Here is a 26,202-nt window from a genome sequence, read left to right on the forward strand (position 1 = left end):
TGGGGGTAGGGGTGTCTCCAGGCAGATTTACCAAGACACCGATTGCGTCCTTTCGGAGGGGGCCGCACGTTGGGGAGGACGGGCCGTACACACACACACACGTGCACACACGTACGTGCACACGGGTGCCTGATTTCTTTAGCGAGAGTCACAGGGACACCTGGACCCAGGCGGCCGGCCCCGCTCCCGGTAGCTTCCTCAGCTCTCGAGTCCCTGCAGGGCTGCCCCTCTAGCAGCGACACACACCAGCTAGGTCTTAGCTCTGTCCTGCGTCCCAGCCTTCTTATTTTCAGGCTCATAGCACCTTTCCGAAGGAACGCTTACAATGCTGGGCCCTGACAGGAGTGGTCTTGAACACGGAGCACACGTCTGAGCCCCACTCAGGACCAGGGAGGGCCCACAGCCTGGCCGCTGCCCTGGCCTCCAGCCTCGCAGCCCTGGAGGCTGCCGCCTGGAGAGTTTAGCGGCGGGTGTTGTGAAAATGACGGTCGCGTAGTCTGGGTGGATTCTATCTCTACGGCTGATCACAGAAACTAATTATACGTTGTTTTACTAAATGATTTCAGGGGAAAACCAAAAAGTGTTATTTTTTTACCAGTAAGCCAGCTAACTGCGTGTAAAATCTTATCCTCCTGTGTGGGGCACGTGTTTGATTCAAGAATCAGTATTTTAAACAGAATGGGCAGGTGTCAGCCGCCTCCTGTGAGATCAAAATCACCGGAGGTCAGTTCTGGTTGGACAGCGGACTGGGCAGTGTCCCTGAGCCCTGGGGGGTTATTGACGCCCTGGCTGTCCTGTGGGCAGCTGAGATGAAAGAAGGGGCCCCGGGGCCGGACAGGGAAGCCCCCATCCTGTAACAAACAGCCTCCCACCCTCATCTGCACAGCCCCGCCGGGACGTCCTCCCACAGACCTGTCCGGGAGCCGCCAGCCTCTCTTCTCTAGATCCCCCTGACCCACCGGGAAGGGGGTGTTGGTACTCGCGCATGAGCCACCCTGCACCCCTAGCACAGCTGATGAGTCGGATCCTGAGATGCTGGAAGCTCGAATGGAGAGGACCTGGCAGCTCATGGGCGCTATGTGACAACAAAGGCAGACTTGGCCTTTGCCCCTCAGACCCCCGGGATCTCCTGGGTGATGAGTGTCTTCTGCGGTTCATAACCATCTCCTTCCAAGCACAGCTGAGTTTATGCCAATGAGGCGACGCCGCTGGGGCCTGTGAGAGCTTCAGGACAGGGGTTGGTCACTAGAAAAGCCAAGTGACCAGGGTGGGAACCCTCAGCCCCCCCACCCCCAGACCTCCGGGGAGGGGACGGGGCTGGAGACAGGGTCAGAGCTCTTGAATGGTGAGACTGGAGAGCACCAGGTTGGTGAATGCGAGGGGACGCTGGGAGGCTCACGGCCGAGAGTGAGTGGCTCCATCCCGCCCCCACCCCGGCAACCCCCACCCCATACTGGGCTCTTCCACTGGTCCTGAGCTGTGTCCTTTATCATGAACAAGTAAATACATTTTCCTGAGATCTGAATCGTTCTAGTGAATCGGTGAACCAGAGGAAGGGTGGGAACCACCGAAGTTGTCACTGCCAGGGAGAAGTCCCACGTGGTAGTGGGGGCCCACGTACAGGTGGCGCTGGAGGGGGCAGCCCCGCGGGACTCAGCCCTACTGCGGGCGGCGCTGACTCGGGGGGAGGGGCATCCAGATGGTGGAGGACGCGCCGGGCACGTGACTGGTGGGGTCCGGGAGGGAAGCCGGCTTCCGGGAGCCCCTGGTCTCCCTCAGGCGATGCAGCCTCCACGCCCCGTCTCCACCTCTCTGTCTCTCCCAGCCTCTTTCCATCTCTATCTCTGTGTCTCTGTGTCTCTCCCGTCTCTCCCTTTCACGGGGGGCTTGAATTAACTCCCATTACTCAGGACTAGGGTCCTTTTTACCCCTCTGCCCTGGAGCTCGAGCGCGTCTTGCTTCGCGGCCTGGTCAGGCCCCATTCTGCCCCGCCCCCAGAGCCCCCTCCCCATGCCCGGTCCTGTGCCGGGCCCTGCCGACGGCGCCCTCAGGAGCTGCAGAGTGAGGGGACCCGCAGAGAGACCCCGCAGGCAGGAGGGACCCTGGGTGCGGCCCTTGGGCCAGCCGCCCGAGGCGTTTCCAGGATGCGAAGGTGTGACTCACCGGAGCCGGAGGACCTGTCCCCAGCCCCGCCCTCCCACCGCGGGCAGGCGTCCGCCGAAGGTTTGTCCCAAATGTGCTTCCGGAACACAGAGGGGGCAGTGGCTTTGCATGGCCCGAAACGAAGCGTCAGAGAAAACTGGGCGCGCGAGCGCTGCTCCCACATGGACAAAGGTTAAGTGTACAAACACGTAGATTTTAATAAGAGGCGTAAAATACAGAAAGGTACACGTCGTACGAGAACCTCTTCAGCCACACGTGCCCACGGGCTCCCACAGGCTCCGCTCCGAGAGCGTCTAGTGAACACAGATGGGCCAGAGACAAGCCGCCTCCCCCGAGACGGTTCTGTGACCTGTGATCCCGGAGGCCCGAGCGACTCCGCGTGGCTGGGCCCTCGGCTCACTCGACGCCAGGGCCACGCGGGGACCCGGCAGGAGGACGGGGCGCAGTGGCGGCCGGGAACCCACTCGCCTCTGTGTCCAGGGCCCAGATGCCGCGTCTTGCTGGCTCATAGCATCTGGATTAGCGGAAAAGCGCGGCCTTTCCACTTGACCTTAATCCCGCCGAGATCATGCACCCTCCTCACTCTGGACCCCAGTGCAACCCCGCAGGGTGAGCCAGGCTCGCCTGCAGACAAGGGTCCCCCTCACCCAGACACCGCCTGTGACACAGACTTTCCCCTTTTATTCTACTTTTGTTGAGGCTAAACCTTCCAGAAACAACTTCCAAAAGCATGGCCGTGCCCCCGAGTCAGGGGCGCCACAGGTGGGACGCTGTGGGCTGTGGGCTGTGGGCTCCCCGGGCGCCAGGCGCCGGACACCGCCGGCGTCCCAGAGGGAAGATCTGCCGGGGAAGCTGCATCCGAGGGCAACAAGTGACGCCTGGTCCCGGGGCAAGTACAGAGGAGGCTTCCCCCCCAGCCCCCCAGCCCTGACGTCTGTGTTGCATGAGCACCACACATCCTGCTAAAGCGAAAGGGGTAATAACGTCCCTCAGGTCCAGGGCGGTCACAAAACAGACGATAAGTGAAAAGCGTTTAAAAGAGGCAGTCACTTGGTTGCCTCAAAGAATGGGGTTGTGCAGCCCCGGGGCCCTCAGAGATGAAGGGGTGGCCATTCCCACGGAGCTGACCGGCCAGAGCACCAGCCACACGACCACGGGACCAACGTGGTTCCAGAAGCTGGGGTTGGGGCGTGATCCATCTTTACGGCGAGGGACGCAAAGGAAATAAGGTTTTTATACTAATGAAGCTTATTCAGAAAGAACCAAGTAATCCAAATGCAGTTTTGTCTTCAAATAAGTGGATTCCGAGAATGCATGCCGCACATGAACTGTGAGGGTTTACACACTTCTGTGACATGCAAACTCTGGGCTGAGTGTTTGCGTCCCCAAACTCTGATGTTGACATCCTACCTCCTGTATTTGGAGGTAACTGGAGGTGGGGCCCCCGGGAAGGGCTTGGGTGCTGTGGGCAGCGCCCCTGAGACCAGACCAGTGCTGTCTCAAGAAGAGGGAGCAAGTTGGGACTTCCCTGGGGGTCCAGTGGCTAAGACGCCGCAGGCGGCCCGGGTTCAATGCCTGGTTGGGGTACTAAGATCCCACAAGCTGGAAAAAAAAAAGAAAGGAGGGGACGAGCATGGGAGGAAGTCTATTCACATTATCGTGCCAACACGTAAGGTCAGGTCTGTGCAAGTCCACTTCCATGAAGCTTGAGGAAGCTGATTTATGGGGTGAAGGGTCGGGAGGGCAGTCCTCGGGGGCGCAGACAGGGAGGGGCAGGGAGCCAGTACTCCCTGTGTGCCCAGTGTGTGCCCAGTGAGCGCATAAAGGGTACTGGTCTGTAGTTTCCTTGTAGTGTCTTAGTGTGTGTGGCTTTGGTTTAGGGTAACGCTGGCCTCAAAGAAGGAGTCAGGAAGTGTTCCCCCCTCTTAAATTTTTTGAAAAGTTTGAGAAGGATTCGTATTAGTTCCTCTTTAAATGTTTGGTAGAATTCACCAGTGCAGCCATCAGGTCCAGTTTCTTTGTTGAGAGGTTTATTATTGCTGTTATTACCGATTCAATCTCCTTACTAGTCATATTTCTATTCTTATTTTCTATTTCTTCATGATCCAGTCCTGGTAGGTGTTGTATTTCCAGGAATTTGTCCATTTCAGCTAAATTATCTAATTTGTTGGTGTACATTGTTCACAGTGCTCTCTTATAATCCTTTTTATTTCTGTAGCATTAGTTTTAGTGTTTCCACTTTCATTTCTGACTTTAGTCACTTGAGCTATTTTTCTTTGTCCATCTAGATGACATGAATTATGTTGATCTTTCCAAATAACCAACTTTTGGCTTTACTGATTTTCTCTATTGTTTTCCTATCCCTTATTTCATTTATTTCTGCTCTAATCTTTTTTTATATATAAATTTATTTATTTATTTATTTTTGCCTGAGTTGGGTCTTTGTTGCTGGGCATGGCCTTTCTCTAGTTGCGGCAAGTGGGGGCCACTCTTCGTTGCAGTGAGCGGGCTTCTCATTGCGGTGGCTTCTCTTATTACAGAGCACAGGCTCTAGGCGTCTGGGCTTCAGCAGTTGTGGCTCGCGGGCTCTAGAGCGCAGGCTCAGTAGTTGTGGCGCACAGGCTTAGTTGCTCCACGGCATGTGGGAGCTTCCCGGACCAGGGCTCGAACCTATGTCCCCAGCACTGGCAGGCGGATTCTTAACCACTGCGCCACCAGGGAAGCCCTAATCTTTATTTTTTGCTTCCCTTCTGCTAGCTTTGGTCTAGTTTGTTCTTTCTCTAGTTCCTTAAGTTAGTGTGCAGATTTGAGATTTCTCTTGTTTCTAATGTGTCTATAGCTGTACATTTCCCCGGATTTGAGGTTTTCCTTGTTGTTAATGTGTCTATAGCTGTACATTTCCCCGGATTTGAGGTTTTCCTTGTTTCTAATGTGTCTATAGCTGTACATTTCCCCGGATTTGAGGTTTTCCTTGTTTCTAATGTGTCTATAGCTGTACATTTCCCCGGATTTGAGGTTTTCCTTGTTTCTAATGTGTCTATAGCTGTACATTTCCCCGGATTTGAGGTTTTCCTTGTTTCTAATGTGTCTATAGCTGTACATTTCCCCGGATTTGAGGTTTTCCTTGTTGTTAATGTGTTTATAGCTGTACATTTCCCCTGAACACCACTGTTGGTGGGTCTATTACTTTTGGTAAGTTGTGTTTTCTTTTTTACTCGTTTCGAATTATTTTCTAATTTCCCTTTTGATTTATTCTTTGATCCATTGGTTCTTTAATTTCCACAAATTTGGGAATATTCCAATTTTCCTTGTGTTATTGATTTCTAACATCAATTGTTGTGGTTGGAGGAGATACTTTTTATGGTATCTAGCTTTTTAAATGTATTGAGCCTTAATTTGTGGCTTAACATATGATCTATCCTGGAAAGTGTCTCGCGTGCGCTTGAGAAGGATGTGTATGTCGTTGTCGTTGGGTGGAGTGTTCTGTGCACAGCTGTTAGATCTGGTTGCTTTACTGTATTGCTTATGTCCTCTATTTCCTTATGTATCTTCTGTCTGGTTGTTCTATCCAATATTACGAGTGGGGTTCTACAACTATCGTTTCAGAACTCTCTATTTCTCCCTTCAATTTTGTCAGTTTTTGCCTCATATATCTTTTTATTGGAGTATAATTGCTTTACAATGTTGTGTTCATCTCTGCTGTACAAAGAAGTGAATCAGCTATATGTATACCTATATCCCCTCCCTCCCACCCCCCATCCCACGCATCTAGGTTGTCACAGAGCACCGAGCTGCACTTCCTGTGCTTTATAGCATGTTCTTGCTAGCTATCTACTTTATGCATGGTAGTGTATATATGTCAATCCTAATCTCCCAATTCATCCCACCCTCCGCTTCCCCCCACGTCCACATGCCCATTCTCTACATCCCTATTCCTGCCCTGCAAATAAGTTCATCTGTACCATTTTTCTAGATGCCACATATATGCGTTAATATATGATATTTGCTTTTCTCTTTCTGGCTTACTTCACTCTGTATGACAGACTTTAATCCCATCCACATCTCTACAAATGACCCAATTTCATTCATATTTATGGCTGAGTAATATTCCATTGTATATACGTACCACATCTTCTTTATCCATTCTTCTGTTGTTGGACATTTAGGTTGTTTCCATGTCCTGGCTATTGTAAATAGTGCTGCAATGAACATTGGGGTACATATGTAATTTTCAATTATGGTTTTCTCAAGGTATATGCCCAGTAGTGGGACTGCTGGGTCATATGGTAGCTCTATTTTTAGTTTGGTAAGGAACCTCCATACTGTTCTCTACAGTGACTATATCAGTTTACATTCCTACCAACTGTGCAGAAGGATTCCCTTCTCTCCACACCCTCTCCAGCATTTATTGTTTGTAGATTTTTTGATGATGACCACTCTGGTGTGAGGTGACGCTTTATTATAGTTTTGATTTGCATTTCTGTAATAATTAGTGACGTTGAGCATCTTTTCATGTGCCTCTTGACAATCTGTATGTCTTCTTTGGTGAAATGTCTATTGAGGTCTTCCTCCCATTTTTTAAATTGGTTTGTTTGCTTTTTTGATATTGAGCTCCATGAGCTGTTTATATATTTTGGAGATTTAATCCTTTGTCAGTTGCTTCATTTGCAAATATTTTCTCCCATTCTGAGGGCTGCCTTTTTGTCTTGTTTATGGTTTCCTTTGTTGTGCAAAAGCTTTTTGTTTAATTAGGTCACATTTGTTTATTTTTGTTTTTATTTTCATTACTCTAGGAGGTGGGTCAAAAAAGGTCTTGCTGTGGTTTATGTCAAAGAGTGTTTTTCCTATGTTTACCTCTAAGAATTTTATAGTGTCCAGTCTTACATTTAGGTCCTTAATCCATTTTGAGTTTATTTTTGTGTATGGTGTTAGGTAGTGTTCTAATTTCATTCTTTTACATGTAGTTGTCCAGTTTTTGCCTCATATATTTTGATGTTCTGTCATTAGGTGTGTAAATGTTTATATTTGTTATAAGTTCTTGCTGTATTGATCCTTTTATTAATATTTAATGTCCTTTTTTGATTTAAAGTCTATTTTTCTCTGATATTAACATAGCCATCCCAGCTCTCTTTTGGTTACTGTTTGCAAGGAATATCTTTTCTATCCTTTCAATTTAATCTATTTGAGTCTTTGGATTTAAAGCAAGTCTCTTGCAGACAGTGTATAGTTGGAGCATGTGTTTTTATCCATTCTGCCAATCTGTCTTTTTATTAGAAAAATTAATCCATTTACATATAAAGTAATTACTGATAGGGAGGGACTTACATCTGTCATTGTGCTATTTGTTTTCTTATAGCTTTCCCTCCTCATTTCCTGCATCACTGTCTTTCTTTGTGTTTAGTTGATTTTTTTGTAGTGAAATGTTTAAATTCCTTTCTCATTTCCTTTTGTATATATTCTATAGCTGTTTTATTTGTGGTTCCCATAGGGGTTACATTTAATACCCTAAAGCTATAACACTCTAATTTGAATTTCTACCAGGTTAACTTCAAGGACAACGAGACCTCTGCTCCTTTACAGCTCCATATCCACCCCTTTTGGTTGTTGATGTCACAAAATGACATCATTGCACATCATGTGCACAAAACATAAATTATACATTCTTTTAAGCGCATCATTCTCTTAAATTATGTAGAAAACAAGATTTGGAATTATAAGTCAAAATTACAATAATACTAGCCTTTAAACTAATAATTTTTAAAATGTATTCATGTCTTAAATAATATAGAAAACAAAGTGCAATAACAAGCCATTGTTTCAATAACACTAGCTTTTATAATTGCCCATGTATTTACCTTTCTTGAGATCTTTATTTCTCCATATGTTTTTTGTCTAGTGTCCTTTCATTTCACTTGCATGACTCCATTGAGCATTTCTAGTGGTCATGACCTTCCACAGCTTGTTCATCTGGGAAGGTCTTATTTCTCCCTCACTTTTGAAGGAGTTTTGGCAGGTATAGTGTTCTTGGTTGGCTTTTTTTTTTTTTCCTTTAGCACTTTTTTTGTGTGTGTGTGGTACATAGGCCTCTCACTGTCGTGGCCTCTCCCATTGCGGAGCACAGGCTCCAGACGCGCAGGCTCAGCGGCCATGGGTCACGGGCCCAGCCGCTCCGCGGCATGTGGGATCTTCCCGGACCGGGGCACGAACCCGCGTCCCCTGCATCGGCAGGTGGACTCTCAACCACTGCGCCACCAGGGAAGCCCCCTTTAGCACTTTTAACATGTCAGCCCACTGCTTTCTGGCCTCTAATTTCTTTCTTTTTTTTCAATTTACACACAAATGTTTATTTCTCCACACTTACCTTTTTAAAATTGAAGTATAGTTGATTTACAATGTTGTGTTAGTTTCTGGTGTACAGCAAAGTGAGTCAGTTATACGTATATACATACTCCTTTTCATATTCATTTTCATTATAGTTTATTACAGGATATTGAATATAGTTCCCTGTGCTATACAGTAGGTCCTTGTTGTTTACCTGTTTTATATATAGTAGTTTGTATCTGCTAATCCTAAACTCCTAATTTATCCCTCCCTCACTGCCTTTCCTATTTCATAACCATAAGTTTGTTTTCTATATCTGTGAGTCTGTTTCTGTTTCCTAAATAAGTTCATTTGTGTCATATTTTAGATTCCACATATAAGTGATATCATATGGCGTTTGTCTTTCTCTTTCCAACTTACTTCACTTAGTATGATAATCTGAGTCCAACCATGTTGCTGCAAATGGCATTATTTCATTCTTTTTTTTTTATCACTGAGTAGTAGTCCATTGTGTATATACACACCACATCTTCTTTATCCATTCATCTGTAGATAGACATTTAGGTTGTTTCCATATCTTGGCTACTGTAAGTAGCACTGCTATGAACACTGGGGTCCATGTATCTTTTCAAGTTATAGTTTTGTCTGGATACATGCCCAGGAGTGGGATTGCTGGATCATATGGCAACTCTACTTTTAGCTTTTAAGGAACTTCCATACTGTTTTCCATAGTGACTGCACCAATTTACTTTCCCACAAACAGTGGAGGAGGGTTCCTTTTTCTCCACACCCTCTCCAGCATTTATTATTTGTAGACTTTTTGAGGATGGCCATTCTGACTGTGAGGTGTGAGGTGATACCTCATGGTAGTTTTGATTTTAATTTCTCTGATAATTAGAAGTGTTGAGCATCATTTCATGTGCCTGTTGGCCATCTGTATATCTTTTTTGGAGAAATGTCTATTTAGGTCTTATGCCCATTTTTTGATTGGGTTGTTTGGCTTTTTGCTATTGAGTTGTATGAGCTGTTTGTATATTTTGGAAATTAAGCCCTTATTTGTTGCATCCTTTGCAAATATTTTCTCCCATTCTGTAAGTTGCCTTTTCAGTTTGTTTATGGTTTCCTTTGCTGTGCAAATGCTTCTAGGTTTGATTAGGTCCCATTTGTTATTTTTGCTTTTATTTCTATTGCCTTGGGAGAGTGACCTAAGAAAACATAAATTCTCTGATTTATGTTAGAGAATGTTTTCTGGCATCTAAAATTTCTGATAAGAAATCTGTTGATAATCTCATTCAGGATTGTGTATGATGATTTGCTTCTCGCTTGGTGCTTCCAAGATTTTGTCTTGGAAGGTCTTTGTCTTTTGAAAGTTTGATTATAGTGTGTCTCAGTGTGGGTTCCTTTGAGTTCATCCTACTTGGATTTTGTTGAGCTTCTTGGATATTTATATTCATGTATTTCATCAAATTTGGGAAGTGTTCGGCCATTATTTCTTCAAATATTCTCCCTGCCCTTTTTTCTCTCTCTTCTCCTCTTGGGACTCCCACAGTGTGAATGTTGCTCTGCTTGATGGTGTCCCACATGTCCCTTAGGCTCTGTTCACTTTTCTTCAATCTTTTCCTTTCTGTCCCACAGACTCACTAATTTCCATTGTCTTATCTTCAAGTTCACTGATTCTTTCTTCTACCAGCTCAAATCTGCCTTTGAATCCATGTGTTGAATTTTTATTTTAGTTATTGTATTTTTCAGCTCCAGAATATCTTTTTGGTTTCTTTTTCAGGTTTTCTATGTCTTTATTCATATTTCTATTTTATTTGTACATTGCTTTCTTGACTTTCTCCACAGCTTCTTTCAGTTCTTTGAGGATCTTTAAGGTGGTTGTTTTAAAGTCTTCGTCTAGAAGATCTACCATCAGGTCTTTTCATTGGTAGTTTATGTTGATTTATTTTTTCCTTTGAATAAGCAATACTTTCCTGTTTCTCTGTGTGCCTTGTGATTTGTTGTTGTTTTTGAACACTTAACACTGGACGTTTGAATCTAATAATGTGATACCTCTGGAAATCAGATTATCCCCCTTCCCTTGGGTTTGCTACTTCGTGTTATTGTTGTTCATCGTTATAGGCTGTCTCTGTGCTGAGGATAAGCCTAAGGTACAAACTTAAGGTCTTCTCAGATCATTTCTGAGCCTTTCCCTGGGCATGCATGGTCATTTTCTGATTTTCCCCATATATGCATTTATTTTTGAATGTCTGGCTCCCAAAAGAGGAAAAAGAAAAAAGTGAACAGGGATGAAGGCTGCCAGCCTTTTAAAGCCCCTGGAAGTCACTTCAGCTGGAGGGGGAGGGTCTTGCAACAATGAGAGAGGTGCAACAAGGGCCACCAGCCTGTTCATCTGCACCTCTGTGATCAGAAACAGCAATCAGTGATCAGAGCACAGATCCCCAATATCTGCACAGGGTCTTTTTTCCCCACCCTGGTTTCCCCAAGCTGTGTGTAGGCTGCTCCAGAAACACATGCACAGCTGTCTTCCATGAGCATAGGGGGTCCAGTGTAGGTAGCTGCTACTGCGTTAAGAACTAAAATTGACCAAGATGAACCACAATTTACCATCCAAGGCTTTTCCTGGATATTTCAAGCCTTCAACAGACTCCAGAGTACCCAGATGGTTACGGGGAAGATTCTGCCCCTGCATTTATTGTCCAGGTGGGAGATGGAGTCTCACCTCGCAGGTGCTTCCTACTCTGCCATCTTCCCTAAATCCTCTCTTTAAAAAGTACTTGTTACAAGGACCCTATAAATAACATGAACACCCACTAAAATGTGGGATGTGCCACACCTCTGTGTGTGTGTGTATATTTAAAAGCATTATTTCTTATTGATCACACGGTAGTTACAAGAATGTCAGACATAATGACTTATGCAATCTAAACAAGACAGACCGATTAAAATTTTCCATAGTGGGAAAATATACATATTGAAACTTAGCCACGTGTGTAGACAGATGCCTGCAGCAAGAGTAGGTGACGGGAGGTTAGGGTTGAAGGACCACGTGCAGTAAGATTGCTTCCCCTCCATCATAGTAAATACCTTCCATTAACACATAGGTATTCCACAAACATCTAAATACACAGGAGTAAAGTATGACCTGCCACATGTGCAAAGTGTTCTCACTATGCTGTCTCTGTTATACTCCCACAAAAATAGTAAATAGTGAACCCCATGCAGGTAGTAGGAAGCATCAATCATTTATCCCAGGTTGGACTTGGAGGGTGTTTAACTGAACATTAATATCTGTAAAGAGTCTATTTCTCCTTTTGCTCTGTCTTTTTCACTATTGACATGCACAATTGACAACCAGTTGATGGTTGTTTGACCTAAAGGTGATAACCTTAAAAACATAAGAATTTTAATGACATATTTTAGTCACCCAGTTAACATAAAACGTGGACCATCTATAGCTTTAGATCAAAAGGTAGAGGGAGTGCATCTGAACATCAGTGCTTTTAGGTTCAGTGTTCTGTAGTTCCTACCATTGTCCTAAGGAATGAAACTAAGACAACTTTATCAAAGCAGGAACTAGTTTGAACTCTTAGATCAGAGAAAATCCAAAACAGAAGAAATGTCACTCAATTTTTTCTCTGGGCCTTTTAAGAAAGTAGGCCAATTTATAAATTATTCAAGGTTCCTGTTGAGCAGTGGCGTTTTTCTGTGTGTAACTGTCTAGAGAAAGAACCCCAAAGAACTCCCTAATGTTGTGACAGTGTTGACCCGGCCTTCACTCATTAGGAATCAGGAATCTTGAACAGCAGTTCAGAGTGTTCTCATACACTCCCATTCACCCTGCTTTTTTGCCAACTATTACGGCCAATGTGTTTGGGGGGCAGGCATGTTCAACAAATTAGGCTTAAAGACCTTCTCTGGTTGAGTAGAAACCCTTCTAGAAAGAGTTGGCCGTGATTTGAAGCTATACTATAAAGCTATAGTAATTAAAACAACATGGTCCTGGCATAAAAATAGACACATAGACCAATGGAACAGAATAGAGAGCCCAGAATTAAACCCCTGCATATACAGTCAACTAATATTTGATAAGGAGCCAGGAACATCCAGTGGGGAAAGGATAGTCTCCTCAACAAACAGTGCTGGGAAAACTGGAAAACCACATGCAGACCATGATATTGGACTCCTGTCTTACACCACTCAAAAAAGTTAACTCAAAATGAATCAGATGTAAATGTAAGACCCAAAACCCTAAAATTCTTAGTAGAAAACATAGGGAAGAAGCTCCCTGACATTGGTTTTGGCAATGATTTTTTTTTTTTTTTGGTATCACACCAGAACCACAGACAACAGAGGAAAAAACCAACAGGTGGGACTATATCAAACTTAAAGTTTCTGCACAGCAAAGGAACCATCAACAAAATGAAAAGGCAACCTATGGACTGGGAAGAAATATTTGCAAAACATAGATAAGGGGTTAATATTCAAAATCTATTAAAAAATTAATACCACTCAATAACAAAACAAAAAACCCATTTAAAATGGGCAGAAAGATTAAACAGGCATTTTTGCAAGGAAGACACCCAAATGACCAACAGATACATGAAAAGATGCTCAACATCACTAATTATCATGGAAATGCAAATCAAAAGCACAATTAGATATCACCTCACACCTGTTAGAATGGCTCTTATGAAAAAGATAAAAGATCACAAGTGTTGGTGAGGATGTGGAGAAAAGGGAAACCTTGTGCAACAGGCTTTCTCTAGTTGCATCGAGCAGGTGCTACTCTTTGTTGTGGTGTGTGGGCTTCTCATTGCAGTGGCTTCTCTTGTTGCAGAGCATGGGCTCTAGGGGCGTGGGCTTCTGTAGTTGTGGCACGCGGGCTCTAGAGCACAGGCTCAGTAGTTGTGGTTCATGGGCTTAGTTGCTCTGCGGCATGTGGGATCTTCCCAGACCAGGGATCGAACCTGTGTCCCCTTCATTGGCAGACAGATTCTTAACCACAGTGCCACCAGGGAAGTCCCCAGAGTATTTTATTTTTATACTTCTGAAATTTGTAAACAAGACAGCCTAGGTTAAACAATACAGTTTTCCAAAGCTGCATGTGCTCATTTCATACTGTTGAAGTGAAGAGTTTTTCTGCTTGAAGTACAAAAACAATTTCCTAAAGCTCCTAAGCGGGAACACTACTGTTCTTATGATCTGTGATTAGATGAACTGATCAATTTCAGTTGGTAACATCCCTTTTTTCCCTTGGCAAGTGTTTAACAAATTCTAGAACAGATGCATTTTTCTAGGCTTACACCAACAATTTCATTCCAAATGTCTCCTGAGGGGCATGTACCATACACAGGAATCCATCTCTATCCTTCTCACTTTCACACACTCCAGAAATTAGCATGGACAAGCTCACCATTCTGTGTCTGTTCACCAGCAGGAACAGGGTGTCAGAAGTGGGATCTGAAGGCATCAAATCCCGAGAGGCAATGGCCCCCAGAATTGAGCAAGGTACTCACACTGAGCCCCTTGTGCTCATCACTTCCATGAATTGCCACCTGCTTTCGTTTTGGTGAATCTCTTCTTAGACTTCAAGTTTTGCTCTTTTTGCATTTTGAGCTCTCCAATTTTATTTGGGATCTGGAAAGTCTTTGTTGTTTCAGGGGGAAAGTTTTGTCCATTCCAGTTCAAGACTTTACCTTTAGTGAGTACTCAGTTGTTGTCTGGAGCATGGAGTGACAAGATTCTTTTGGGGGGATTGAGCTGTGTTCTAGGAATTCGTTTTATTCCTTTTGGAATCTGGGCTAGGACTTTAGCAACTTCATTGGGTTTCCAGGAGAACTAAGGGAAATGGGATCCCAGTCACCTAAATGTTTTGAGGGCAGCCCTCCTTCAGGGACTCCAGCCAGTTTCATGTTTAAAAACTATGGATCCAGGCTTCCCTCGTGGCACAGTGGTTAAGAATTCACCTGCCAATGCAGGGGACATGGGTTCGAGCCCTGGTCTAGGAAGATCCCACATGCCATGGAGCAACTAAGCCCATGCATCACAACTACTGAGCCTGCGCTCTAGAGCCAGTGAGCCACAACCACTGAGCCCACATGTCACAACTAGTGAAGCCCACGTGCCCTAGAGCCCGTGCTCCGCAACAAGAGAAGCCGCCACAATGAGAAGCCCGTGCACCACAACGAAGAGTAGCCCCTGCTCCCTGCAACTAGAGAAAGCCCGCATGCAGCAACAAAGACCCAATGCAGCCAAAAATTAATTAATTAATTAATTAATTAATAATTTTTAAAAAACTATGGATTCCCCACATGCCCATTTTTAGCTAAGTGGGCTGAACAAACCAAAAGTAATCTGGAATTACAGTGGCCATTATGGGGAAGGTTCAATCTCCCTAAACTTGTTTTTCTTAAGATTACATTGGAGGACCGTGGTTCTAAAATTAAACAAAATGAATGGCATATTTGTTTTCACTGGTAACCAGAAGCTTCCAAACATGCACAAAACTGTAAAATTGCTTCTTTGCAAGATACCATTTCTAAATTGGCTGAAACAACCAAAAAAAAAAAAAAAAAGCAAAGAAAAAAAGGAGAACAAAATGGCTTCCAAAGCCTTGTGCTTCTTGTGTCCCCCCCGACCCCAATTTCTTTGTCTCAGGTAGGGTCTTATGTGTCTTCCCACTCCCTTTGCCTCAGACTCTGCCCCTAGAAACCATCTTGTGCTCAGGCCCTGCCCCCAACACCACCTTCCTCTCTCCTCCTCCATGAAAACCTGCCTCTTTAAAATGAGAGCCTCTGAAGATCCAAATGCTGACCCTAATTACTGGTTTTAAGTTAACTGGGGCAAACCACTAGGTGAGGAGATCCTGACTCTTGATCAGTGATGCTTTCAAGGAAAGATCTTGAGCAAAAGGGGAAAATGTAGAATTAATTAAGGAGCATTCCACTAACCTTTGGAGTCAGGACAGGCCCGCAGTGGGTGCCCTCACACCCACCATGCATGTCAATTATCCCAAACAGGAAGATGCCTCTACCTACTATCCAGCAGGAATAAGAAAACTTCCCTCCAACCCCACCCCCCAGAGCCCAGCCAATCAGAGACTGCAGCAGCTCAGCCAATGGGAAGCCTCCATGCTCCCCCCCCCAGCTCTTCCAATGGACTCTTCCGTTATCACAGCCCCTCCCAACTCCTCCTTTTCCCTATAAAAGCAAGTCCCCATTTCTTGTTCCCTGGGTTTGCTTGTGGTCTGTCCTTGTTTGCATATTCCGAATCGAAGTTCCTCCACTATTCCTGAGTAAACTCCCTTTTGTTGGTGAAATAACTGGCTGTCATATTATTACAGTTGACAGAGGCTTGAGCTTAGCCTTGAGCTGCACAGGCTCTGATTGCCTTGATGCTGTTACTCTGGTTGATGTGATCAGGTTCCAGGAACTTGGTTTTATCCAGGACAGGAAGCTTCTCATCCTCCCGTGGTTCGGTTATTGCCATGATTCTGCTAGAATGCTGCAGGGCGTGGGGGCTGGTGGGGGTGAGGGTAGAGAGTCCGAGTGGCTCCCATTGCGACAGTGGCTTTCTTGTGTCGCCTTAGGTGTTTTTTTCAATGCTAAACTTAATATTTCTTTTTAAAAAATCGTTTCAGAAATGAGTGTGAGATGTGGCTTAATTTGAAAGTCTTCTCTTAACTAGTGAAACCTAATTTAATTTCTATTTTTAAAAGGAATAAAAGGGAATAAGAATGTGAAGTGGTTGAAAGGAAACTAGAATCTGTGTGGACGCCAGGGATGCTGGATGCTCTCCCCGCACCGGGTCCTTGTTACACTGTGGGAGCCTCTTTCCTTAACCAGTTCAGTTCTCCTCTTCCTCAGCGGGAACCTGCGGCTCCGTGTCAAGCTCCAGACGCATTCCTCTGCGGAGAGGGGCCCATGGAAAGTAGCCGGCTGACAGGCACCCGTGGCCTGCAGACATTCTGGCCACGACTACCACGCGGGGTCACTGCAAGGAGGGCTCCTAATCAGGAGGGAGGGGTCATTGCCTCCAGGGGCCGCCCCACGCGAGCCCAGTCACCCCCATAGCCGCGCTCCTAGCAGGACCCCGGCCCTCAACCCCCGGGGGCGCTCTGGGAAGGTAGCACTGGGGCTGGGGCAGCAAGCGAGCGACGGGTGGAGAGAAGCCGCCCCGCCCCGCCCCGCCCCGCCCCGCCCCAAGTTCAAGGAGAGACCACGCCCAGCCATGCTTCCCTCTGATTGGCTGAACGAGAGAAAGACCGGCGATGATTGGGTGGAGTGGACGCCTCTCGGCGCCCATCCTCCGCCACGGGGCGGGGGCGGGCGTGATTGGTGCAGGCATCGGCCCGCCCCGCCCCGCGACGTCACTACCCGGCGTGCCGCGCGCCGCGCTTCCGCTCCGCCCGCTAATGTTTTGGCCGGTCCAAGATGGCGGTGCAAGAGTCCGCGGCTCAGCTCTCCATGACCCTGAAGGTGCAGGAGTATCCGACCCTCAAGGTGGGGTCTGCGGCCGGGGGGCGCCCGCGCCTGGCCGGGCGGCCTCTGAGGGGAGGGGGAGGGGCGGGGCGAAGGCCGGAGGGCGGCATGGGGCGCCGGGCGGAGGCCGGGGGTCTGGGGGCCGGACTTCCCCGGGGCCGGGGATCTGGGGGCTGGGCTCCCCGGGGGCCGGACTCTGGGGGCCTGGCTCCCCAGGGGCTGGGGGCCCGTCTCTCTGGGGTCCTGGGCTGGCGGCCGGGCTCCCCGGGGGCAGGGGACCTGAGGGCCGGGCGGGTGTGGCGTCTGGCCATCCATGCTCCCTCCTGCCTTCGTGACAGGGCGGGGAGCGCGTCTGCCTGGCGCCCCGCTTCTCCCTCCGGAGCCCGATTGTGGCCCCTTCGTCCTATAATACCGTGAACTGCATCAGCGACAGTCCTGGTCGTAGACAGGCTGGCGACTTTGGAGGCTGGGGTCTCAGGGCTGTGGGGTCGCGGGCGCCCAGCCAGAGTGCCCACCGTGAAGGGCGGTTGGTGTCCAGCTATCCTCCCGGAAGCTCGTGTCAGACGGTGTTGATGGATGGCTTCCAGCCTCTAATTAGGGAACCTGTGAGGAGAGACCTCACGACCCAATGGGAACCCATTTGCAGGGCGTCACCAAACCTGAAATACAGCCCTTGCCACTCGGTCGCCAGTTGGGTGACCTTGGATGGTCGCTGAGGCAAGTCGACTTAACGCTGGGATGAAATCGGTGTTCCCGGGAGAGGGGTCGGTGCTAGTTCTTCCCTAGTTAGTAGAGGATTCGATGGTGATTGACTACAGCGAAGCACCTGGGAGTAAATTCCTTCAACGCTCAAGGTTATAACATTCCCAGGAGAGCTGCGGCCGATCCTACGTGCGTCTGAATTCCTTTCCCGGGGGCCACGTCGCATCTCTCCTCCCGGAGGACCCAGCATCCCTGTCCACGTCAGTGGTGACAGAGGGGGGGTGCGGTGTGGCCAGGTTGCTGTGAGCTCTGCGTTCACTTCCTGGGAGACCTCGGGAGGGTCCTCAACGCCTCTGAGGTTGTTTACTCCTGGCGCCTGGGTCGGCTCAGGGTGAAGAGAGGGCTCTGGCTGTGGGAAGGTAGCTGAAGGGAAGGAAGGGAAGCGCTGCCGGCCTGAGCCAGATGCCTGTTTGCTGGACCGCAGGTGTAGGGCGTGCTGTTCTGACACTCCACTCCCCAAGACCCTGCGGCTCATAGGCCACGATTCTCTGCTGCCCGAGGCACCGACCAAAACAAAGGGGTGTGAGTGGGAACCGCTGACTGTGAGCTTTGGTCTCCCTCAGCCCCTGCCGGGCCTGCCGCTTGACGGACAGACAAGAAGGTTCAGGGATGAAAACTGTGGTGGTGAATGTGGGGAACACCGGACAGGCAGGATCCCTCCTCCGAGTCGTGCTCTCGCGTTTCATAACCGTGAACGGAGTCTGAGTTGCAGACTTATCAGACAGGCTTTGATTAATGTAGTTAGGCAGATACTTCTAGAGGTAAAGGATTTTGTTTTTGTTTTTTGGCTGCATTGGGTCTTCGTTGCTGCGCGTGGGCTTTCTCTAGTTGCGGCGAGTGGGGGCTACTCTTTATTGCGGTGGCTTCTCTCGTTGCAGAGCACGGGCTCCAGGCACGCGGGCTCAGTAGTTGTGGCTCATGGACTTAGTTGCTCCGCGGCATGTGGGATCTTCCCGGACCAGGGCTCGAACCCGTGTCCCCTGCATTGGCAGGCGGATTCTTAACCACTGCACCACCAGGGAAGTCCCAAGAAATATTATAGTATCATTTCAAGTGAGCTTGCCAAATAAAGAAATTTTACTTCTTTTCTGGAATGATTTTCAAAAGTAGAATTTTTGCAAGGTACTATCTGCGTTTTCCCTGACAGATTATTTAGATCCCACAGGATAATTCCTCTGTTCTCTTGACATGTGTGTCACTGCTGAGTTAACATTTTTATCAGGAGTAATTTCTACTGGATAATGAGGAAGTTTCACCAGGAACATGGGAAGAGCTGTTGGCTCGGGAGCTGTGCTGTTCATGGTCTGGAGAGAGTCAAGAGGCAGGGGGCGCAGGGGGACAGGGCAGGGGGGCAGGGGGTGAGGGCTGAGGGTGGGCATTCTGGAAGGCATAGGTTGTGCTTCTCTAGTCTGAAGGCAGCTCCTCCTGCAGGGTAGCAGGGACGAGCGTGCAGCCGGCAAGTCCCCTTCACACAGGATGGGGACTCCTCCCTGTTGGAGGGCTGGGCAGCCTCGTCATAGCCTCAGGGCTGGTAAGCTCTTCTGCTCTTCTCTCCTGGCAGAGTGGCCAGAGGGTGGAGCGGCCCTTGGTGGCGGCTCCCGGCTCGCCCTGACCCGGGCCCTCTCCCCCGGAGCCCCTGCTCCCCCTGGGGCCTGTGGACGTATGGATGCGTCTTGGCGGCGGGAGCACGCCTCTGGGTGCCTCTAGCTTTGCCGCTTGTCCTGGGCTGGGGGCGCAGGTGGTCCCCATGAGAACCACTGGTCTGCACCTTGCTGTGGGGAACTTGTTCTTACTGCAGCGGGCGTGTCCGGGCACCTGGTGCTCTGGCCCTGGCTGGCACCTTTCCCTGCAGTGTGTGGGGTTGTGGGCCGTGCCCCTCAGGCCTCAGGGAAGGAGAAATGGAAGCTCGAGTGCGTGATCCACCCTCATCAACTGGAAACCCTGTTCTAATTATGTTTTTAGAAGTTTTTTCTGAGTATAAAAGCAATTTGTGTTTATTCTCCAAATGACTTTGCTAGTTATCCCATTCGTTTTTGGAGTTTTTATTTCTGTTTTTTCATTTGGATAGCTGAAGGAAAATCATATTTTAGAGGCCTTCTTTGTCACCGTCCAGGTCAGGTGGGAGTTCGCTCAGCCCAGGGGAGGGACCTGGCATCGTCGCTGGAAACCTGCTTTGGACCCTGATTCCTCCCCTTGAGCTCACCTGGACCCATCTCTGGGCTCACCTGGAGCCTCATCCTGGCTCCCCAGCCCCTCTCCCAGCCGTCCCCTCCTCGCCACATGTGACAGGCTGGGAGTGTGGCCGTTGCTCCCAGCTGGGCCTGGAGGCAGATTCTCCTGTGTCTTTGAAAAAATCTGCTGCTTTTAATGTGGTGACAGTGTTGTTGACCAAGTACTGCCCTGCAATTTCAAATCCTGGCTTTGTACTTGTAGAAAGTTTGTGCGCCAGTTACATGCTAAAGTTATAACTTTCAGTGCGGTTTTACAAACTTGGCCTCAGCCTGGCTTGGGGGAATCACGTGTTCTCAAATTTGAGAGACGCTGGTAGCATAAAGTGTTTGGACTTTTGAGACAAGTATCTGATTATGCTGTGTCCCAGGTGGTGGCCATGGCTGGGGCCTAACCTCTTTCTACTTTAGGTTTTGTGATTTCCCGAGTGAGCCAGTCCCTCCCTCAGACGCTGGCCGTCTCTGGTCCGCAGCTGCTTGCGTCATGATTGCCTTCTTCTCAGGCTGCAGCCTCGTCACACCTTCAGGGCAGTGCTTGTTCTCAGCTGAAAGAGCCCGCACGTGGCCTTGGCTTCCAGAGCCCTGCACACCCAGAGCTCCGCTGCGTGCCCCTCTCTGAAGTGTGTGCCGCGCGTCCTCCTGGCTTCGCGCTCCCCTCTCTCTCACTGTCGCTGGAGGGACGTTTGACCAAACAAAGGCGACCTGGTGGCATGTCCTGTCCTTGCGTCCTCCGTGCCGGGCCCTGCCGGAGAGACGTGGGTTGACGTGAGGGGTCCCTGCTCGCTGCTTGTGTTTTTAAGTATGGTTAGTGTTTTAAGCAGATTTCAAGTCTGGAGAGGAAAGGGCTTTCTAATCTCCATTTCTCTGTAAGGGGTGGGCTGTTGGAGCCAGCGCTGACCCTCAGCCCTGGGCAGGTGGTGGCAGAGCTGGTGGGGGAGCCGTGTGGCCACCACACACGCCTCGGGCCCCTGGCTTCCGCCGGGTCTGTAACCACCATGATCACTGAGCACGTGACATCTGCGCTCTTGGAACTCTCGGAACAAACCCTGGAGAGGGGGTCCCCGAGAGACGGGTGAGGCCCCGTCCTGGTCACACGCTTGGTGGCAGGAGGCATTAAACGAGGGACACAGGGTTTCAGCGCACTTGTTTGGGGGTGGCCGGGGAGGCGTGTTTCGGGGAGGAGCCATGTGGGTTGAGTTTAAGTCTTGGCAACCCTGACACGGAAGGCTCACGGTCCCACTGCAGCAAGGCAGCTCGGACGTCCCCAGAGCCCTGCAAAGGGGGCAGGGGCCACTGAGTGCCTGGCTGGCGACACGGGCCGGGGGGCGGGGTGGGAAGACGGGCCGGGAAAAGGCCTCGGGCAGGCTGAGGTGGGATGTTTGATGCTGACCTGAACCTGGCCAAGCAGTTTCCACCGGGGTAACAGTTGGTTATTTTCAGGTGTACGTTTTTTACAACCTTTTGAAAACCAGAATTATTCACTGTTTCAATCACTACTAACCAATAGTTAACAACTAAATATTGCTGAGTAGTTTGATAACTGGACTATCGCGCAGAATGTGGCCGAGGGGAGAAAACCCCCAGCTGGGTCGATGGTCTCACTGTCCACAGAGCCAGCCTTCCCCTGCCACCACACGCAGCCCCTGGGGCCTGGCCTTGTCCCCTTTCCCATCATGACAGCGGCCCCCGTGCCCTGCCCCATCTGAGCCAGACCTCCCCCGGCTCCTCGCCCCATCCTGTGTCCCTCCCAGGTCTCTGCACATGGGAGCCGGCCTCCTAGCGCTCCACCAGCCGGCTAGGCAGGGCACTGCCGACGTGTCGTTGCCCACGTGGCCCCAGGCCACCGCCCTGAGCCGGATCCGGCCCTGCGGCCCCTGCGCTCTGGCCCTCACCCTGGGGTTTTCTTTCTGGCTTCGGTCACCCTCTGGCGCTTTTTCTGTCAGATGCCCCCTTGGGACGCTGGTCCTCAGTGAGGGGCCGTGTCGGGGCGGTTGTTGCCCTCCCAGCGCCTGGAAGAGCTCCTGGCCCGTGGGGGGCACCGGCGGTAGCTGTTGGCCGAGCGAGCATCTCTTCTGTCTGGGCAGAAATCCCGTAAACATTCACATCTCACTCTTGTCCACGAGCGGCATTCCGGGTGTGGCAGCCTTCGGAGTTTCTTTTCTCACCCCCCCACCCCGGCCCGCACCCCTCTCTCCTTCCTTCAGGGCTCAGCTGCCGGGGAGGAGTGTCTGCGCCCTGCCCCTCTGTCCACTCACGGTGTGCATGCCGTGACCTTCTAGGTGACAGCTGGACAGCACCCTCCGGCACCCCCTTCGAGATGGCCACCTCCCGGTCTCACGAGCGGCCTCCGGGCTGGTTTTGCCCCAGCAATCCCTGGCAGGCTTCTGGCCAGGGTCTCCAGGTGACCCCATGGGGCTGCCTGAGCCCCTGACAGCGTCTGGTGCTCGCCCCCACCTCTCACCACGTGTGCCACAGGCTGCCCTTCCTTCCCGGCGTAGGGCCCCAGGCGGCTCCCGTGACACCACGCACGCCTGGCTCCTCCCAGACTCACAGCCGCCCCTCATCCTCCTTGTTGGGACTGCTCGCTGACTTGGTGACCTTGTTTGAGGACCCCCGTGTGTACCGATGACTCCCAGCTGGATCCCCTCGCCAGCCCCAGAGCCTTGGACCCGGGAGCCTGTCAGACGTCCCCTCTTGGGTCTGTAAGGTGTCTCAGCATGTGGAAGTCTGAACTCGTTGTCTTACCCAACTCCTCCGCAAACCCGCTCCCCCGTCTTCCTGGTCTCAGTGGCGGACAGCGCTCCCATCCCGTTTGGCTCACGCTGGAACCTTGGAGCCAGCCTCGACCCCTCCGTTCTCAGAGCTCACATCCAGCCTGTCCTCACATCCTTTTCACTCTGCCACCGTGGCCTAAACCAGGCCCTCTCCGGGTTGTTGAAGGAGCCCCCAGCTGTCCCCAGCACTGCCCGTGCTTCTTCCTGGCAGCCTCCCGTCTTACTCGGGGTAAAGTCCAAGGTTGTTAGAGTGGCCCTCCGGGGCCACATGACTTGGCCCCCTCTCCCTCCTCCCCCACGTCGTCCTCCTCCCCTCCCCCTCCCCCTCCTCCTCGCCTCCCCCTTCCCCTCCTCCCCACGTCCTCCCCCACGACCTTCTCCCCCACCTCCCTCCCCTCCTCCCCACGACCTCCTCCCCCAGGTCGTCCTCCTCCCCCACCTCCTCACCTCTCCCCCTCCCCCCCACCTCCTCCCCACGACCTCCTCCCCCACATCGTCCTCCTCCCCCACCTCCTCACCTCTCCCCCTCACCCCCGACCTCCTCCCCGACGTCGTCCTCCTCCCCCTCCCCCACCTCCTCGCCTCTCCCTCCTCCCCGCCACCTCCTCCCCCACCTCCACTCCTTTGGACACTGAGCCACAGTGGCCTCCCCGCTGCTACAGGATGTGCCAGCATGGGGGGCCTCAGAGTCTTTGCTCTTGTTTACTTTGTCCAGAATCCTTTCCCCCAGATGTCAGTCTGGCTTATTCCCTCACCTTCCCCCGTCTCTGCTCAGGTATCACCTTCTCAGTGCGAGCACCTTATTGAGACTGGGAGTCCCACCATCCCCTCTTCTGCTCTGTTCTTCTCCTTAGCTGCCGCTGCCATTTGACTTAACTGTGTTTTGCTTCTTTGTTTCTAACCACTGGGATTATAAGCTCTTTGGAGGGCGTAGAAGAAATAACTCTTCAAATAACAGATGAATTATTAAATATTATTTTGGCAATTCTATCCAAAGAAGTAAGATTGAAACAAGTAAATGTAACTGTTAGAACGAATGAGACAGAATATGTTTATGTACCCAGAAACACAAGCAAACTAACCAGAAAATGACTGCAGTTAATTAGAAAGGTCAGCACAGTAACTGGGTACATGAAAAGCAGACAGAAGTCCTCACTCTTCTGCATCCCAGCAATAACCAGTAGAACATCTCCTGGGAAAATGCCAGGAAGAGTAAAGCGTTCGGGTGACTGCAGCACACCAGCAGTGGGCGCCAGTGGAGGCGCCGTGGCTGGCAGCGGCAGAGGGTGCTGGGTTTCTGTTTGAAGATGCTAACAGTAGCTGGAAAGACACCATCTGACTTCTCTGTGTGCTTGATCAGACCTTTCTTCTTTATCATGAGGGAAGCTCCAAGAAGGGTGTCTCTGCTGGACGCCAGGGTCTGCTATGAAACTGCGAAAGTAGCAGCCTTGTTGCAAAGTTGCTGGCTTTGGTTATATGTTGTATGGAAAAGGTGAGCCAGTGTTCCCCTGCATATGCATACAGTCGGCACGGTGCCTGCTCGGGCTCTGTGTGTCGTGTTTGGTCCTTGAGCCGCCCCCGGCCTGGAGACGCTCACGTGGAGGGCTGGTGCCAGGCTGCCTTGTGTGCACGCCGGCTAACTCAGCACTTGCAGCGTGTTCTGTTTTACCCGTGCTGCCCTTGCTGGGGTGGACCAGTGGCATGAAAAGATGCCTGTGAGTAACCAGCAGTCGCGGATGAGAGGACCCTGCCCCCAGGAGGGAGAATATGGAGGTGCTGACGGTGCCCTTCCCGCCTCCAGCTTTGTCAGCACTTCACGGAGTGAAAAGTCCATCTCATCACATCCCCCTAGAGGTGGGCCAGCAACATGTCAGTTTTCAAGAAGCCTATTTGAAAGAGGGGGTTTGAAGCACTCCTGCCCTTCGTGAGCCTCCCTCAGGTGTGTGCTGTGCCCGGGGAGGTCAGCCCAGGAGCGCGTGTGATTCGTGAGACTTCCGTGCCACACGCCGGAACACGAGGCACAGCTCTCCAGGCCAGGCAGGGCTGTCTGCTGCCATTCAGGGCTCAGTGCAACACTTTACAGGATGTTGTTAGCTTTGTGATAAATATTTAGAAACCTCTTCTGAGGTTTCTTAATTGTGAAAGATAAAAGGCCTCCTGCCATTGGGGAAATACTTCCTTCCTGTGCTGGTAAAAATGGCTGAACACATTATGAGAACAAACTAAGGTGCATCTCTTTGTCAGCAAATACTGTGAGAAAACCCACAGCAAACACTGGAGAAGGTTTGAAGAAACACGTACCAAAGCAAGTGGCGCGGTGTGGGAGGGCTGCCGTGGAGCTGGATGAGAGTACAGGTGTTTCATACGGGTCTCGATGAGGGTGTTTGCCGGATTCTGCTTCAGTTATGAAAACAGGAAGGATTACTTTTTGCGAGTCACTGAAGGGGAAAGAGGTACTGGAGGAAATATAATTTAACATTCAACTAATTAAATGGAGAAATTCTATGATCTTAAAAGCTGTAGTGAAACAAATTACCAAGGAAACATTAAGTAGATTTGACTAATACAAATTTAATTTTTTGGTATAACCAGATAAGATAAAACCAGAATTTAAAAGCAAGTAACAAACCTTAAAAAAATCCGCCAAATGTGAACCATAAAAACCTGGTTCAAATTGATGAGAAAGCTCCAATGCCCTCTTCCTTGTTGAGTGTTGGGTGAGGAATACAAACAGAAAATATGTAGAAGGAAGAATGTGTTGAGTTGAACCGCATAAAATCACCCTTTTGTAAAAATGATGGCTGAATAGCCTATACCATGTAAAAAGATTAAAAAAAAAACAACTTCCCATAAAGAAAAACCCCAGGACATGATGGCTTCACTGGTGAATTCTATTAAATGTTTTAAAAAGAGTTAACATTGCTGCCTCACAAACAGCCAGAAAATGGACGCGGAAGGAAGTTTCCCAGCTTGTTCTGTGAGGTCAGTTTTACCCTGATACCAAAACCAGACAGACAATACCACAAGAAAACTACACACCAGTCCTTACGGATGGATGTAGGCGCTCAAATCCGCAGCAGCGTGCCAGCGAACTGGATCTGACAACGTATGAAAAGGATTATGTACCGTGACTAAGTGGGCTTTACCCCAGGAATGCAAGGTTGGCCCAACATGTAAAAGTCAACGCAATGCCATACTAAGAGTATAAAGGACAAAACCCATGATCACCTCAGTAGACGCAGAGAAAACACTTGACAAAATCCATCACCCTTTCATGATAAAAACACTCAACGAGCCAGGAATAGGAGAGAACTTCCTCTACCTGATAAAGGGCATCTCTGAGAAAACCACAGCCGACATCATGCTTAGTGGTGAAACACCAAACCTTTCCCCTAAGATCAGCAAAAAGACAAGGATGTCCACTCCCCATTTCCATTCAGCATTGTCCTGGAGGTTCCAATTGGGGCAGTT

General features: G+C 49.5%; 1 protein-coding gene across 3 annotated transcripts in view; it reads left to right on the plus strand.

Annotated features, from left to right (window-relative positions):
- The first annotated feature begins 16,906 nt into the window (after positions 1 to 16,906).
- MAEA (macrophage erythroblast attacher, E3 ubiquitin ligase) overlaps positions 16,907 to 26,202 on the plus strand; it is a 31,274-nt gene continuing 21,978 nt past the window's right edge. For all 3 annotated transcript variants that reach the window (XM_079919869.1, XM_079919870.1, XM_079919871.1), the window contains exon 1: positions 16,907 to 16,988. In XM_079919869.1, coding sequence (XP_079775995.1) covers positions 16,920 to 16,988 — 69 coding nt within the window. In that variant the 5' untranslated portion in view covers positions 16,907 to 16,919. The remainder of the gene's footprint in view (positions 16,989 to 26,202) is intronic.

The sequence above is a fragment of the Stenella coeruleoalba genome, assembly GCF_951394435.1.
Source record: "Stenella coeruleoalba genome assembly, chromosome: 4".
Classification (NCBI taxonomy): domain Eukaryota; kingdom Metazoa; phylum Chordata; class Mammalia; order Artiodactyla; family Delphinidae; genus Stenella; species Stenella coeruleoalba.